The sequence below is a fragment of the Mytilus californianus genome, unplaced genomic scaffold, assembly GCF_021869535.1.
Source record: "Mytilus californianus isolate M0D057914Y unplaced genomic scaffold, xbMytCali1.0.p SCAF_6, whole genome shotgun sequence".
Lineage (NCBI taxonomy): Eukaryota > Metazoa > Mollusca > Bivalvia > Mytilida > Mytilidae > Mytilus > Mytilus californianus.
In genome coordinates this window covers 53,842,802-53,859,586 of record NW_026262712.1, presented here as the reverse complement: position 1 = coordinate 53,859,586, position 16,785 = coordinate 53,842,802, and the positions used below count along the sequence as shown (strand labels likewise).

Here is a 16,785-nt window from a genome sequence, read left to right as displayed (position 1 = left end):
TGAATGACAAATTATACCATTTGAATGACATATTATACCATTTGAATAAAAATATTGCATTTAAATGAAAAAATATACCATTCAAATAAAAAAATATTGCATTTAAATGAAGAAATATACCAATTAAATAAAAAATATTGCATTTAAATGAAAAATATCAAATTTTTGCATCCAATACCATGCCATAAAAATCAGACTATATCATTTGACGACTTAATCGGAACTAAACTTAAAACAAATTAAAAATCAATTGTTCAGAGAACAATTGAAGGTCTTTCCACTTCTTACGATTCATTTTGATATGAAAATATTAAAATACGGTTTAAAGTGTCATATACAGTGTCAAATGATACCTTAATGTACGCTGATTCCAAAAATATATGGTATCACTTGACCTAATTTTCATTTTTTTGGACCAAGGACCTCAAATCAAGAGACCCTAGGTCTCTATCACTTATGGTTTACAAGTTAGAAATGCATATCACTTATATCAAATGCATAAGGGGGAATAACTCACATATGGAGTCTCCGGATAGCTTCGATCCAAATGGCCATCCTAATCCTGAAGATGTAACGAGCAATTTGGTAAAATAAATTTGTCGTAAACTTTTACGGTTGCGAAGGAGTAGTGGCCACAAGAAAAACAGTGTTTGGGGAGATAACTCTTACAACGTAAAGTGTTCGGTTAAGCAGTGTTAGTTTCAAAAGCGTATAAACTGTACGATATTATATTCCAAATATATGAGCGACATCTTATAAAACGAGAACACAACGAAAGAAAAAAATTAGGCGGAAGAAAAAAAAGTAATAATCAGAACAAAATCAATATGTCTTTCCACGGAAAAGTGGAAGGACCTAATGATAAATTCCGAATCTTCTGAAAGAACCATTGATGTCAAAAAAACAAAACGTAACTCTCCGGTGTTGATGTTTGTTAAAACTACTTACCTTGCATGATTTTCTACGTATAGCCAAAAGAAGGAGGAAAGCTTTTTAGCCCTCAGTTTTGCAAATATTTTGCCAAGTGAATTAAATTCAAACGTGTCTTTGCTGCATATCAATCGATGCTGCCGATATTTTCCCGGTTTCCTCTGAACAAGAGGTGTATATGTAACATAAAATATTGTCCCCCATGAAATATTGTCCGTCGGACAAAATTTCATATAAAATATTGTCTGCGGACACTATTTCATAATGAAATACTGTCCAGGACAATATTTCATTATGAAATAGTGTCCTTGTCGATGAAATTTTGTCACCTCCATCTGGACAATATTTCGCTATGAAATTCTGTCCATGACAATATTTCTCTATCAAATTCTGTCCATGACAATATATTTCACTATGAAATACTGTCTATTATGACAATATTTCCTTGTGAAATTCTGTCCATGACAATATTTGTGAAATACTGTCCATGAAAATATTTCTTAATCAAACTATTACGAAAAATTAAAAATAGTACAAAAAGCATGCAGCATGCACATTTTTAGATTTATAACTGTAATTATTTTGTAAAGTAAGTATTTTATATATATCAAACTAATATTTATTTTAACATAAGCTAGTTTCAAATTTGCATAGATACTTTATAAATGGTTAATTATAGATTGAAGAAGTGTCTAATATATGTTCCATTGTACTACATTATACTGTATAAATATAAGTAATGTACTGACAATCTTTTATTCATGTTCAAAATTGAATGTACTAATAGTATTCGTAAATACTAGATTGACGAATCTTTTTGTGACAGCGTTTTGGAGGTACAGTAGTACAATGTACACATGTAACAGGAATATTGATTTGTGCTTATTTGTTATTATCAGTCAAATAAAACACTTTAATGATATCATTGTCCAACATGATATCTGTTGATAGCCTCCCCTTCATGAGACAAAATTTCATGACAATCTGTCTATGAAATATTGTCTCAATACACACAAAATATAACCTCCCTTTAACAGAACAAAATGTCATAGTATTCATCTGTGAAATATTGTCTATATACAGACAAAATTTCACTATGGAAATTTGTCCTACTCTGGACATTTTTTCATAGATGAGGTCAATATTTCACAATACATAGTCATGAAATATTGTTTTGGAGGACAATTTTTTATAGGACAATATTTTGCTTTACATATACGTGTGTGTATGTACGGATAATTTGTGTGTAAATAAAATAGGAAAAAATCCAGTAGAAAAATGAATTTAAGTTGGTACGCGAGGAATTTATTTTCAAAGTATCTTTTCAAGCCAGTTCTATACATAAATTATATATCCTCGGTCTTTATTGCTTGCTGCTTTTCAGGTGTCCCCCGTGCGTAGCTTTGCTAGTGACATAGACATTCCAGGCGTCCGTCCGTCCGTCTAGTCTTGTAAGCGTTTCCACGAGCACAATTCTTGCCAGACTTGGTTCTATATAATTTATATCATAGATTAATATTATTGATTGATGGACAAGTTCGTAAATCAGTGCCAATCAAATTTTTCTTTAAATGAGTTATGCCCCTTGGAAATAGGAAATAATAGAAAATTGCAGATTTAGCGCTCTCAAGTATACAATTCTTGCCAGATGTTTATCAAATTAATATAAAACGTTTACATTAAACTAGAAACTGTTACGCTGCTCTAGTAAACTATATGCCATAATGAATCAGGATATATAGCGATTAACCCCTCCTCCCCTAACCTCGATCAAATGTCTGTCACCTAAGCAGTTTTAGAAAAATTGTCGAACTATGATATGCAAGATTTGAAGATATAAATATGCTTGTCAGTTAATTTTGTTACATGCAATTACAGTTCTCGTTTTCCAATTTTCAAGCTGATATCAAAAAGGCCTTAAAAGTTACCAAGATATTATTGCCATTCTGAATTTAGTCACGTTGTCTCTCATGATAAATCGTAATGTTTTTATTCACAAACTAAAATCTTAGCACAGTTAAAACTTACAATCTGCAGGGCTGTAAATTAGAACATGTTCAGTTGGCGGCATTATAATAGGCAGGGATCTGGGGAGCCGCCAAAATCCCCAGGAGCTATGCTTTATCCTACATTTTTGCTTTTTCACGATTATTTTTTTTAAGTTGCATGGTTTCTGCTTCCTGCGGTAAGGAGTCGGTCTCATACTTGAGTGATTTACTAACTCCGCTCGGTAAAACAGGAGGCTTCTCCAATTGATAAAAGTAAATATTAACCAAATAATTAAAACTAGTTTACATTGGTTTCATAGATACATTTTTAAACCTAAAAAAATTAAAAGTGCACTTAATACAAAACAGATAATTTTTATTATTGTTATCAAATTCACATTCCAATATTTGGTTTGGGTGAAAATATGAACGTTGTAAGTTTATTATTAGGATTTCTAGTAATTTTGTTCTTATTTCTGATAGGTACTGGCTCTATGTTTAATGCTTCTTCTGCATTTCCGATTAGACATTTCCTCGTATCTCGAGAAAAGATGTAGCTAGATATAGTGTTATAGCTTGTGCATGAGCTTCCACAAGATAACTGTTTTAAGACTGAAAACGTTTGTTTATGTGGTTCATATAAGTGTTTCTCGTTTCTCGTTTTTTATATAGATTAGACCGCTGGTTTTTCTGTTTGAACTGTTTTACAATATCATTTTTGGGGCCCTTTATACCTTGCTGTTCAGTGTGAGCCAAGCATCCGTGCTGAAGGCCATACTTTGACCTATTATGGTTTACTTTTACAAATAGCGACTTGGCCCATGATGGACTCTCTCAGGGTGTTCGTTTTAATTGGTCAAATTGCTTCCGAAGTGGAGATGTTTGAAACAAAAATGCAAACAATAGGTTAAAACTGTCAATAAAAGGTATATATATAGTCAAATGCGTTTTGTTCAAATATACTTTTTCACTTTTTTGGTCTTTTGGAAAATGTTGTTTGTGCTGTATTTAGACCCCTCTAACAAGAAATTTGTTTTGCATGCACACGTATAAAAATTGCGGTTTTTATCCAACGCAATCATAGGTTTGAACGTTGTTTTCAATTTAGACTTGTTTATATTTTTTCGTTTGGGCTTTTATTATATTTGCCTTAGGGTTTATATGATCCGTTCATCCTATTTTGACTCCTCAAAATTCAAGAGTCTATCCTAAATTGAGGTAAATTGTTGGGCTTTCCAAATACCGTTTCGATTCCTAACATCACTGAAGAGATATTATTTGTCGAAATCCGGATATGGTGTACAAAAACCTTTGCACCTTTTGTTTGCGGTATATCATCTTTTCCGCAAGTTTATTGTTTTCTGTTTAGTATTAAATTTAAAATTAAGATCCATTTATTACATCGGTCATCCGTTTATTTGGCAATCGCCAATGGCAGTCAGCAGGATTTAAGAACATTTGTTGTTCGACCTGTTAGTCAAATGCGTTTTGTTAAAATATACTTTTTCACTTTTTTGGTCTTTTGGAAAATGTTGTTTGTGCTGTATTTAGACCCCTCTAACAAGACATTTGTTTTTGCATGCACACGTATAAAAATTGCGGTTTTTATCCAACGCAATCATAGGTTTGAACGTTGTTTTCAATTTAGACTTTTATATATATAATTACTGTAACTCAAATAAAGGGTCAATTGACATTTCAGATATGTGACTTTTAATTCATGGGTTGATCGAATTGGCTGATCATTTTTGCTGTTTACAGTGTCGTTATATACATAATAAATCAACATGAAATTGAGAACAGAAACAGAGAATGCGCAAAAGAGACAACAACCCGACCAAAGAGCGGAAAACAGCCCAAGGTCACCATGCACATCAAAATGCACATGTTCTGTCTAAAGGTTCTCTAATAACACATAGTATCTGTGATCGCTGTGGATAGAAAACTAGTAACAATGTAGCAATTCAGCTAATAGTAAATTGCAAACAAATGATGTTGCTTATATATTTTTGTGGGTCTAAAACAGAAAGATTCGGAAATAATTGAAAAAAAAATGAGGAGGGCGAAAACCAATGTCATGTCCTAGAGTACCTGTATAAAATTCGATTAAAATCGTCATATAAGACCAATGCTTCTCGGACCTTTATTTAAGCATTCTGTTGACCGTACCAGATTTCCACTTATTATCTCGAATCATATAATAGACCTTAAACAAGATTCAGTCAGATGAACAGCTTAGCGGATTTTCCTGCATGAAAATGATTTTTGCAAAATCTGGATCTCTAAACAGGATCAATTAAAAAAAAACAAAAAAGAATTTTTGTAGGGAGAAATGGAGAGGCTAAATTCAATCTTAAGTATCACTTTTAGCTACTTTAAGGCCTAGAACTTAACAAATCGAAACACCATGTCTAAATATATAAAGATTTCGTCAAAGCGTTTTCTGCTACTCGCTCGGAACTGGAAATATTACACTAACATATTAGTCCTAGCTTGGAGGGACAAAAAATATCACACACAAAAGCACATACTATTTTTGCTGATTTTTCCACCTGTATAAATGTTCAACAATCCATAATGGAATACTCAAGTTATCATCCGATCACAACGTGGCATAGTTAGGACTATACTAGTATGCCTCAAGGAGTATAAGAAGTCAGGTACATTTTATCTAGAAAAAAACTATTACAAAGTTCTTTCTCTGGAGTCCTCAAAATACAGAAAAATCATTTTGGGGCATCCAGATAAAATCTTAAAAAAAGAATTAGGCAAGGGTTCCAGCGACCTTGAACTTTGAGCTATTTACTCGAAAGTTTGTAGGCGTCTTTCCCTTTCCTTTATCTTCCATTTGTAAAAGTTTCATTCCTTTGGAAACCATTTCAAACTATCCATAGTAAGTGACCTTCAAGTTGAATTTTGACCTATTGAAATCAAATTGCCACATACATATTTCTCCAACTGTATATGGTTCATTCCAATCAAGCAAGGGAATCTTGTGACCATCCAGAAACCATTTGTTTTGGACAAACAGATGGACAAAAACTTGATTCTCCCGGAAAAAAAAGCCCAGGGAGCAACATATGGATGGACTGAAAAAGTGTTAACTAAGTGCTCCCTTTTTCCGGGGAACATATGCAGAAATTCGAAAAGTTAGAAAATTTAGTAATTTAAGGGAAACAAACTCCTATTTTCAAACATATCAAGCATTTGTAGATCTTGTTTTGCTGATCGTTTGTGCTATTGGCAGTTTCTATAGTTTTACAAATCATAAGCAAAAAAATACAAAATACATGTAGGGCAAACCATCATCATTTAATGGCAATAACTACTACAAGTCATTGAATAATCTAAAGTTGAAATGGAGAGTCCTTGTAGATAGATTTTACATTCCTAACTTTTTGCCCTGGTCAGATTTTCTGAATCTATTGTGGTTTTCAAAATATTAGTCAATTACTCACGATTTATATTTAGCGTTGTGGTCATGCTAGCTGATCCAGTAGTTTCAGAGGACCTATGAGAACTGACAACAGAAGACAAGCACAAACACAGATATACAGATTAAGGTGAAAAAAAGACAGAAAGCCAGGTGAGCTAAAAACTGGTTTGCCTCCACATGTTTGTGTGCCTGTCCAAAGGAACCTTGTTATGTATTGTCTTCTCTCGATCTGAATATTTTGATTTTGTTATTAAAAGAATTTGTCATTAGTGGTAGATCTTCAAAAGTCTCTTGTTATTTTGTTTGCTCTCTCATTTTGTTTAATTTGGGGTCATTAAAACTGGATATATTACAGTGGAAGACTATGTTGATCTGTAGATGTCTTTCGCTTTTTGTGTTATTTGTGTTCTAGGCGTAACAATAGATTTTAAACTAAATTTCAATGAACATGACTTTTTGTCTTTATAATATGTAAAAAAGCATCCAAACAGTTGAATGTATTAAAAAGAATAGGAAAACACCTGACTTAACTCGGAAAATTAACAATATATTATTCTTTCATAATGTCCAACTTTAATTACTGCCCACTAGTTTGGAACTTTTGTGGGGAGGTTAATACAAAAAAGATAGAGAAAATTCAAGAGAGTGCACTAAGGTTTATCTATGAAGACTACTCAGCAAGTTATGAAGATCTACTCTGCAAATCAAAATTACCATCTTTAATAAAATGCTTCGCAGAGCGCAGCCTGATACGACCGCAGAGGTCGAACCTTGAACAGTTGGGGCAAGTTTGGACACAATATTCAGGCTTGATACTGTCTGAATTTGGATTGTGATCAAATTTTTGACATAATATAGGTTTCTGACACAAAATAAATGTGGTCAAAGAGCTTAAAAATTTGAAATGGGACATTCATTTTACCTAGAATGGTCTGATATCCAAAATCTAACAACATTGTTAGATTCAGCATATAAAAAAACACCAAAAATTTAATTTTAGTTGAAATCAATCAAAAGTTTAATTTTGGACCCTTCAAACCTTAATATGGACTAATTTGAAAACAGGGCCCAAAATAAAAAATCTAAATGCACAATAAGATTCAGCATATCATACAGCCGCAATCATTCAGTTTTTGATGAAATCAAACAAAGTTTAATTTTGGACCCTTTTGATCTCAATGTAGACCAATCTAAAAATGGGGCCCAATATCCAAAAAAGTAATACTAGGTAAGAACCCCCAAAAATTAAAGACTTTAAATTAATCCCATTGAAATTGGTTAAAGGATTTGTATTTATTTTCAATTGAAGATTTCTTGCTATTGCACAATACTGTGCAATTGAAGATTTCTTCCTATTGCGCAATACTGTGCAATTGAAGATTTCTTGCTATTGCGCAATACTGTGTAATTGAAGATTTCTTGCTATTGCGCAATACTGTGTTGTTGCGCAATACTGTGCAATTAAAGATTTCTTGCTATTGCGCAATACTGTGCAATTGAAGATTTCTTGCTATTGCCCAATATTGTGCTATTGTACAATACTGTGAAATTGCGCAATACTGTGCAATTGAAGATTTCTTGCTATTGCGCAATACTGTGCAATTGAAGATTACAAAAACTTTGAAGAAAAAAAATATGAACCCCAAAAAATTAGAAAAAAAAAAGCAAATTTCCAATGGAATTTATTAATAATAAAGTTTTTGGCAAATTTCCAATATACATAATTTAAAAGCAGTTTAGGTGAGATAAACAAAAACGCTTCATCAGCAACATTTTATATTGGCAAATTTCCAATGAAGTTCATTAAACTAAAGTTATTAGCAAATTTCCAATGGAATTTATTAATAATAAAGTTTTTGGCAAATTTCCAATATACATAACTTAAAAGCAGTTTAGGTGAGATATTCAAATGAGTTTCAATTACCAACCTTACACTGCCTTTAAAATTATGTTTTGTACTTAAGTAATTGTCCATTAACCTGGAAACCCTTTTCCCCCCCTTTTTTGCACCTTATTCCTTAACGGTTTGAGCCATAACTCCCAAAGACAATTCTTATAATCCCTTTGTGGTATTCCAATATCCAAAATCTAAATACATGGTTAGATTCAGCATATCAAAGAACCCCAAGAATTCAATTTTTGATGAAATCAAATAAAGTTCAATTTTGGACCCTTTAAGCCTCAATGTGGACCAATTTGATAACCGGGCCCAAATATCAAAAATCTAAATGCATGGTTAGATTCAGCATATCGAAGAACCCCATATATTCAATTTTTGTTGAAATCAAACTAAGTTTAATTTTGGACCCCAATTTGGACCAACTTGAATACTGGGCCCATAATCAAAAAACTAAGTTCATGTTTAGATTCAGCATATCAAAGAACCCCAAGAATTCAATTTTTGTTAAAATCAAACTAAATTTAATTTTGGCCCTTTGGACCTTAATGTAGACCAATTTGAAAACGGGACCAAAAATAAAGAATCTAAATACACGGTTAGATTAGGCAATTACCCCCAAAATCAATCCCAGCCTTCCCTTTGTGGTATGGTACCTTGCAGTACAATTTCAGAGAGATCCATACACTTACATACAAGTTATTGTCTTGAAACTAGAAAAAATGCAATGAAGTTTATTAAACTAAAGTTATTAGCAAATTTCCAATGGAATTTATTAATAATAAAGTTTTTGGCAAATTTCCAATATACATAATTTAAAAGCAGTTTAGGTGAGATAAACAAAAACGCTTCATCAGCAACATTTTATATTGGCAAATTTCCAATGAAGTTCATTAAACTAAAGTTATTGGCAAATTTCCAATGGAATTTATTAATAATAAAGTTTTTGGCAAATTTCCAATATACATAACTTAAAAGCAGTTTAGGTGAGATATTCAAATGAGTTTCAATTACCAACCTTACACTGCCTTTAAAATTATGTTTTGTACTTAAGTAATTGTCCATTAACCTGGAAACCCTTTTCCCCCCCTTTTTTGCACCTTATTCCTTAACGGTTTGAGCCATAACTCCCAAAGACAATTCTTACCATCCCTTTGTGGTATTCCAATATCCAAAATCTAAATACATGGTTAGATTCAGCATATCAAAGAACCCCAAGAATTCAATTTTTGATGAAATCAAATAAAGTTCAATTTTGGACCCTTGAAACCTCAATGTGGACCAATTTGATAACCGGGCCCAAATATCAAAAATCTAAATGCATGGTTAGATTCAGCATATCGAAGAACCCCATATATTCAATTTTTGTTGAAATCAAACTAAGTTTAATTTTGGACCCCAATTTGGACCAACTTGAATACTGGGCCCATAATCAAAAAACTAAGTTCATGTTTAGATTCAGCATATCAAAGAACCCCAAGAATTCTATTTTTGTTAAAATCAAACTAAATTTTATTTTGGACCCTTTGGACCTTAATGTAGACCAATTTGAAAACGGGACCAAAAATGAAGAATCTAAATACATGGTTAGATTAGGCAATTACCCCCAAAATCAATCCCAGCCTTCCCTTTGTGGTATGGTACCTTGCAGTACAATTTCAGAGAGATCCATACACTTGAACACAAGTTATTGCCTGGAAACTAGAAAAATGCTTATTTTTGCACCCTTTTTGGCCCCTTATTCCTTAACGTTTTGGGCAATTACCCCCAAACTCAATTCCAGCTTTCCCTTTGTGATATGGAACCTTGTAGTACAATTTCAGAAAGATCCATACACTTACACACAAGTTATTGTCATGAAATTAGAAAAATGCTTGTTTTTTGCCCCTTTTTTGGCCCCTAATTCCTAATATTTTGAGGCAATTACCCCCAAAATCAATCCCAGCATTCCCTGTGTGATATGGAACCTTGTGGTACAATTTCAGAGAGATCCATACACTTGAACACAAGTTATTGTCTGGAAACTAGAAAAATGCTTATTTTTGGCCCCTTTTTGGCCCCTTATTCCTAAACGTTTTGGGCAATTACCTCCAAACTCAATTCCAGCTTTCCCTTTGTGATATGGAACCTTGTAGTACAATTTCAGAAAGATCCATACACTTACACACAAGTTATTGTCATGAAACTAGAAAAATGCTTGTTTTTTGCCCCTTTTTTGGCCCCTAATTCCTAATATTTTGAGGCAATTACCCCCAAAATCAGTCCCAGCATTCCCTGTGTGATATGGAACTTTCGGTACAATGTCAGAGAGATTCATACACTAACACACAAGTTATGTCTGGAAGTTACAAAAATGCTTATTTTTGGCCCCTTTTTGGCCCCTAATTCCTTAACTGTTGGTACCATAACCCCAAAAATCAATCCCCACCTTCCTTTTGTGGTATTGAACCTTATGGTAAAATTTCATAGAGATCCATTCACTTAAACTAAAGTTAGAGTGCGAAAACTGATGTGTCTTCGGACGACGCCGGACAACGCCAGACGACGACGACGCCAACGTCATACCAATATACGACCGCAAAAATTTTTTGCGGTCGTATAAAAATAAGAAGAATGCGATCATTGGCTATTGAAGTTTTCAAAATTATTATTAAAGATTGTCCTGTTTATCTCCATGATTTAATACACTTAAAGGAAAACACTTACTCTTTCAGATACCAGAATACAGCCGACCTACCACATGTAAGAACAACTGCATACGGCCTACAATCTTTAAGGTATGCAGGTGCTAAGCTTTGGAATGAGCTGCCAGATGTGCTACGTAAGCAATCATCTTTAAATCAATTCAAGAACTTGATAAATTCTTGGTCTGGCAGCTCATGCCAATGTTTTGCCTGCAAAACCAGTTAATTTCTGTTCATTATTTTTGGTTTAATGCTTTATTTTCAGCATGGCAATTTTATTTTATTATCTTTACTATAGTGCTTCTGCTGCTTTGTGCTAGTTTAAGTAACTAACAAATCTATATGTGCTTTTAATGTGCAAACCATTTTATTTTTGCTTTTGTGCTTTTATCTCACAAGTGCATGTTTCAGTGTGTGTTTAACTTGTAAGATGCTTTTAAGAACTTTTGTGCTGCATGTTTATATACTGATATGAACTCTTGCTTTATATGTTTAATTTATGTGTGCATGACTTGATATGTATGTTTTGTTTTATTTGTTGCTCTGTCGGTTTTAAAAGCTCTTCAGAGCTTATGTTTTATACTTGTATTTGCACATACCGACTCTAAATAAAGCTTTATGTCTTATGTCTTATGTTGCTGTCTCATTAATGTGTACAGACATCCATTTTTACTCATTTTTTAAAATGTTAGTGACTGTATATCACAACCATTAACACAGTCAGTATGAAATAGTATAAATACTAATGGACAGTGATGGTATCCATCACAAATGGCCCCATAGCATGTAAATATGTAAATTGTAATGCAGTTTTAGAAAAGGTCAGAGTCATTTTCCATTTAAACATTGCTTATACCCAAAGGAGGCAGAAATTTAAAAGATGCGCCACTAATATAAGTATGAAATAAAAAAGTAGAAAAATTTACTTTTTACTTTCATCTTCAGGTACAAAATGTACATATGAATTTCAATCTTATTAATAGTGATGAACCCTCTAGAACAAAAGGGAAAAGCATTTGTAATGATTTTCATCAATGACCTTCAAGATATCCTTACATACATATGCATGGGTTGTAAACTAAAGTTCATTTTAATTACTTTATTATTCATGATCATCAAGCAGCATTTTACTTCTATGAACGCAACACACCTTCTAGTAATGATAAATAATAATGTCAAGGAGTTTTAAAGGTTGCAGTCAACATCAGAACCAATTTACGTACAGATGCAAAGGGATAGTTAAGTTTTTTACCATGACTTTTGGTGGTGAAAAATATTTTAGTTTCTCGTTATTTTGAGGGATTTTAAAGTTTGAGAGTTGAATCAATGTTTGTACATACACAGGGTTGGCTAAGTTGAACTTTGTTTTTGACCATGACTTTCAATGTATGGATAGCGTCCTTGTAAACTATACACCTCCTAGTTGTGGATAATGATCATGACATGTTTTCATTGCTGAAATCCAAGGGGTTTTTAAAGTTTTAGAGTAAAAAAATTTGTAACAGAACACATAAACATATGAACAGGCTAATTACTATCAGTGGTGGATTCAGGTGCATGGAGGACGTTGATTGGAAAAAAATATTTTTTTGCCTTGATCCGCTTGTTTTCAGTAGTCATGCCCCCTTTCAAAAATCCTGGATCTGCATCTGACTATCAGCTTTGTACAGATCAATTGGCAGGGACCATATTGAGGATATAATATGATAACAAAGAAGTAAATTAAAAAAGTTTATTATTTAATTAATAATCTGATGTCACAAAAAAATTAAAATAACTGTAAACAATGTTTGTTCATTAGCTATTTTGTAAACAAATAATTAGTATCAGCAATGGTTGTCAAGGTTATGTTAAGAATTTGTTCAAAATGGCACCTTAATGTCACATGACAAATAATCATCCTAATATAAGCAGTTATATGATTGTTTTACCTACAGAAGTCATCACATATTTTTGCAAATATTTCAAATCATGAGTTATCTCCCCTAAAATTCACAATTGCAGAATCTAATGTGTTTTGGATATAATTTCAAAAGCGTACACCAAAAAGTTGTGATTGGTGAACATTTTTCCAAGCCATAGATATGTCAACAATGGTGTAATGGTTTTAATTTGGGGTACAAACAATAAAATTACTCATTGTCATGAAATGGCAGATGTACTGCTTCTTTTTTATTCACCTGATTTTTTATTTCCTTTTGTTTTTTTAACATCAAGTTTATAACGATTTAAAGTACATGACTCAAAATCTTCAATAAGTATGTTTACAAAAATATCTGATGACCTAAGGTAATTGTCAGAAAGTTCTAGCTGATGAGCAAACATCAAACTTGTAATAGCCATATTTTTGTAGTTCCAATATATTAACGCAATAGATCAAATTCAGAGCAGCTTCTAAATTTGCGTCCACAGGAAAGAACAGTTGGGTAACTTCAATAATAGCTTTAAGTAATGTAAGCATTCTATTTCAAATATATATGTTGCATAAACAAAAAATTTAAATGCATCCTATGGATGGCTGACTAGAAATATCTAAATATCAATCTAGTTTCCATTTTGTCTCCTCAGTTCCAATATTTAAGTACAAAATGCAACTTTAAGTTTAAATGCATGTTAAAAAATACTACTAGCTTCATACAATTTTGGACATTTTGTCATATATGCCCAATATATATATTTTTTATTTGACAAAATAACAATTGCTGATATTTTACTGTTCTACACAAAAAATATGTTAACAAATAATAAATAACAAAAACAAAAAAATGGATGTCATGGTTACTAAATGGTTGCTAAGATACTACATTGTATCTGAGTAGGAATTTGTGTTTGAAACATGGAATATATCAATCGTTATGAAAATGGAACTATTTTCAACTGGTGGTATCTAAATTAAGAATTTTTCATGCAAGTCTCACAAGCACCTAAATTAGGAAAAGTTATAGAAAAGCAATGCAGAATTTCAAAAATGGTCAAAAAATTTTATATATTTTTTTCCATCATGAATTTGTAGAAGACGATATTATCTAGCAGTAATTTGTTATGGCAGCTCTGAGCAAAAAAAGTTATAACATAAAATTAATATTTCTAACTTTTAATATAATTATATATATATGTAACAAATTTAACAAAAAATAAATGCTAACAGCCTACATTTGTACTGTACATAAGTTATCATGTTAGCTTCAGCAAATTCTTTGTATTTCTTTTTCTTATTGTTATAAAGTTGAGGATTATTACTAATTTTTATAAAGTTGAGGATTATACTAATTTTTGTAAAGTTGAGGATTATCAACTGGTACCTATTCTACAAATGTTTAAGAATATTGTCAGAAGGATATAAACTGGTAAAAATTCTACTGTTTAGGAATATCATCTGCAAAATATCAACTGGTACCAATTCTAATTCATCTGATGCTCAATTCAACTAATAACATTTCTTCAATTACGCACACAAGACTTAACATTTTGGAAATTTAAAAAACATTGATAAGCCTAAATAATCAAAAGAATCAAAAAGTGAAACTTAATCCACTATTAAATTAGAGCTATGTATATGTATAACCAGTTCTAAATTGCCAAAGGAAGACAACAAAATCTTCAATGATTTCTGTTTTTCAAGAAGAAAGAATTATCATTTCTAATATAACATATATGTAACTCATCAAGTAGTTCATATATATCTAATATATTTTGGAAATTTTATAAAAATTTACTTATAAATCAACCTAAGAAAAACAAATGTTACTTCTTATTGAGGAATACAAAGAAAATGCTAAAATAAACAATATGAAACTTGCATATTCACTAAAAATTTGTTTATTACAATGAGACAATGGTTCTCCATATAATCATCCAACATATATACACAATGGGACTTTTAGCAGGAGTCTGCCTGAGTTTAATACAAAATATATTTGCGTATTAACACAATAAAATTCATGCGTAATATTTTTCAAATATATATAAAAAATTGGACCCAATATAAGACTGGAAGGTTTCAACCAATCAAAAGACAATGTCACTATGACTGCACCATACATTACATGAAAATTTGTCCCGTCAGTGGACATCGTCATGGCAACATAGCTAAAAATAACAACAGACACTCACCAAAACATATTTTTAAATTAACAATTTCTTTTTTAAATCAAGTATTTAACAAAGTTATACACAGAGTTTCAATTCAAAGTCCTTTAATATTAATGATAATTCTTTGTCATAATTTCTATTTTTAAATATCTTTTTAATGAAAAATTGAAAGAAAAAAATATTTAATTAAAAAAAGGAGAAAAAAATACTTAAAAAAAAACTTAAAATGACAATTTAACAAAATTTTATAATTTATAAATTAATAAGTCTGGTCAAGGACAAATGCCAAGTGAGTGCATATAGTCAACAGTTTTGTAGTTCTGTCAAAAAACATGGATGGATCATATTTATCGATTACATAAAAGCACTATCACAACTACTTCACTAACACCTGAACAGACACACAAACATGTATACTTCTAGCACCAAAATAAAATAAACACCTAATTGAGTGTCTAAAAAAATCCACTCAGATGAGTGTTTTACAAAAGTTAACAACTATGCAAAGTGTTATAAATTTAGATAAGTATTATAAACACTTACTTCAGAATTTCATTCTGCTGTTTATAATTGAATGGGTAAATATCTACCAGTTCATTTTCATAAATAATATAACTTTAAATTCAAAGTCAACATGCAATTTCTGTTTAAAGTTTCTATTCAAAGGCAGATAATGAGAATAATTCAAATGGCACTCAAATTTTTTCAATGCAAAAAAAAATAATAAAAAAATATCTCTTGATATGAATTCTTTTATGCACAATAAAGTGAAATAAAATTTTTATTTCAGCAATTTTTTTTTCAAAATATATAAAACTTATATGTCATTATCATTTATGAAAATAAACTGTATATTTCAAATCATTCAATATTTTCGTTCTCAATGAACACATATAAAATGCAAGTACTAACCACAGAATGATACACTATCAATTTACCGTCTAACATTTTTTTTTTTAGTCATCAGTCCTGTTTACTTCAAGCACTCTTTCGTACAATAAAATAAAGAAAAACAACAATATATGAGACCCTGCTGCCATTTGTTCATACATAACATAACACAGTTACTATGACGTTGCAGCTTGTTGCAGACTACTGTTTCCATGGGAACTATTTCTATTTGTTGAATTAAATGATGAGGATTCCCTACTAATGTCAGAGGAAGCGTCAATATTGTCACTAAATTCACCATCACTACTGTCCATTGGTTCTTCACCGTTCACCATGTTTTCATTGTTATGGTGGATGCTATTGTGGAACGTGGATGGAGATCCATTCATTGTTGGGTTGCCATTGTCAAAAGGTGACCTTGATGTGGTTCCTCCTTCTCCTACAGAAAAGTAAAGAGTGATTTACTTAAAAACATATACCAGTAAATAATAAATTAAGCATCAAAACTTCATAATGTTATTCATGACATTATATTCACTTAGATTTAAGAGTAAGAAGTTGTGAATAAAAGAAAAGGAGATAGAACAGATTTGTTTTCAATGTTATTCATATCTGATAATTTTACATCATTTTTATAGAAAATATTTTTCAATTTATTTCTAAAAAGTTAGAGTTATCTCCCATTGATAGAGAGGAGATAAAAAGTTTTAAAGTGGTGATAACACATTTTATTTTAGAGAAACAATTTTCATTTTTTATTAAAAAAATAAAGTGTGAATTATCCAAAATGGATAGAGAAAAGACAGAAGGTAAAAGTAATTTTATAAAGTTTTAAAACTGTTTTTTTGAAACAAATTATTACATTTT

General features: G+C 31.3%; 1 protein-coding gene across 8 annotated transcripts in view; it reads right to left on the bottom strand.

Moving 5' to 3' along the window:
• The window catches only part of LOC127705670 (transcription factor egl-13-like), a 126,800-nt gene that overhangs the window by 34,718 nt on the left and 75,297 nt on the right, over positions 1 to 16,785 (bottom strand). For 7 of the 8 annotated variants that reach the window (XM_052210009.1, XM_052210004.1, XM_052210002.1 and 4 more), the window contains exon 9: positions 12,654 to 16,357. In XM_052210009.1, coding sequence (XP_052065969.1) covers positions 16,095 to 16,357 — 263 coding nt within the window. In that variant the 3' untranslated portion in view covers positions 12,654 to 16,094. Of the gene's footprint in view, positions 1 to 12,653; positions 16,358 to 16,785 lie in introns of those variants that run through there. The other variant, XR_007983929.1, reaches the window with a different exon arrangement.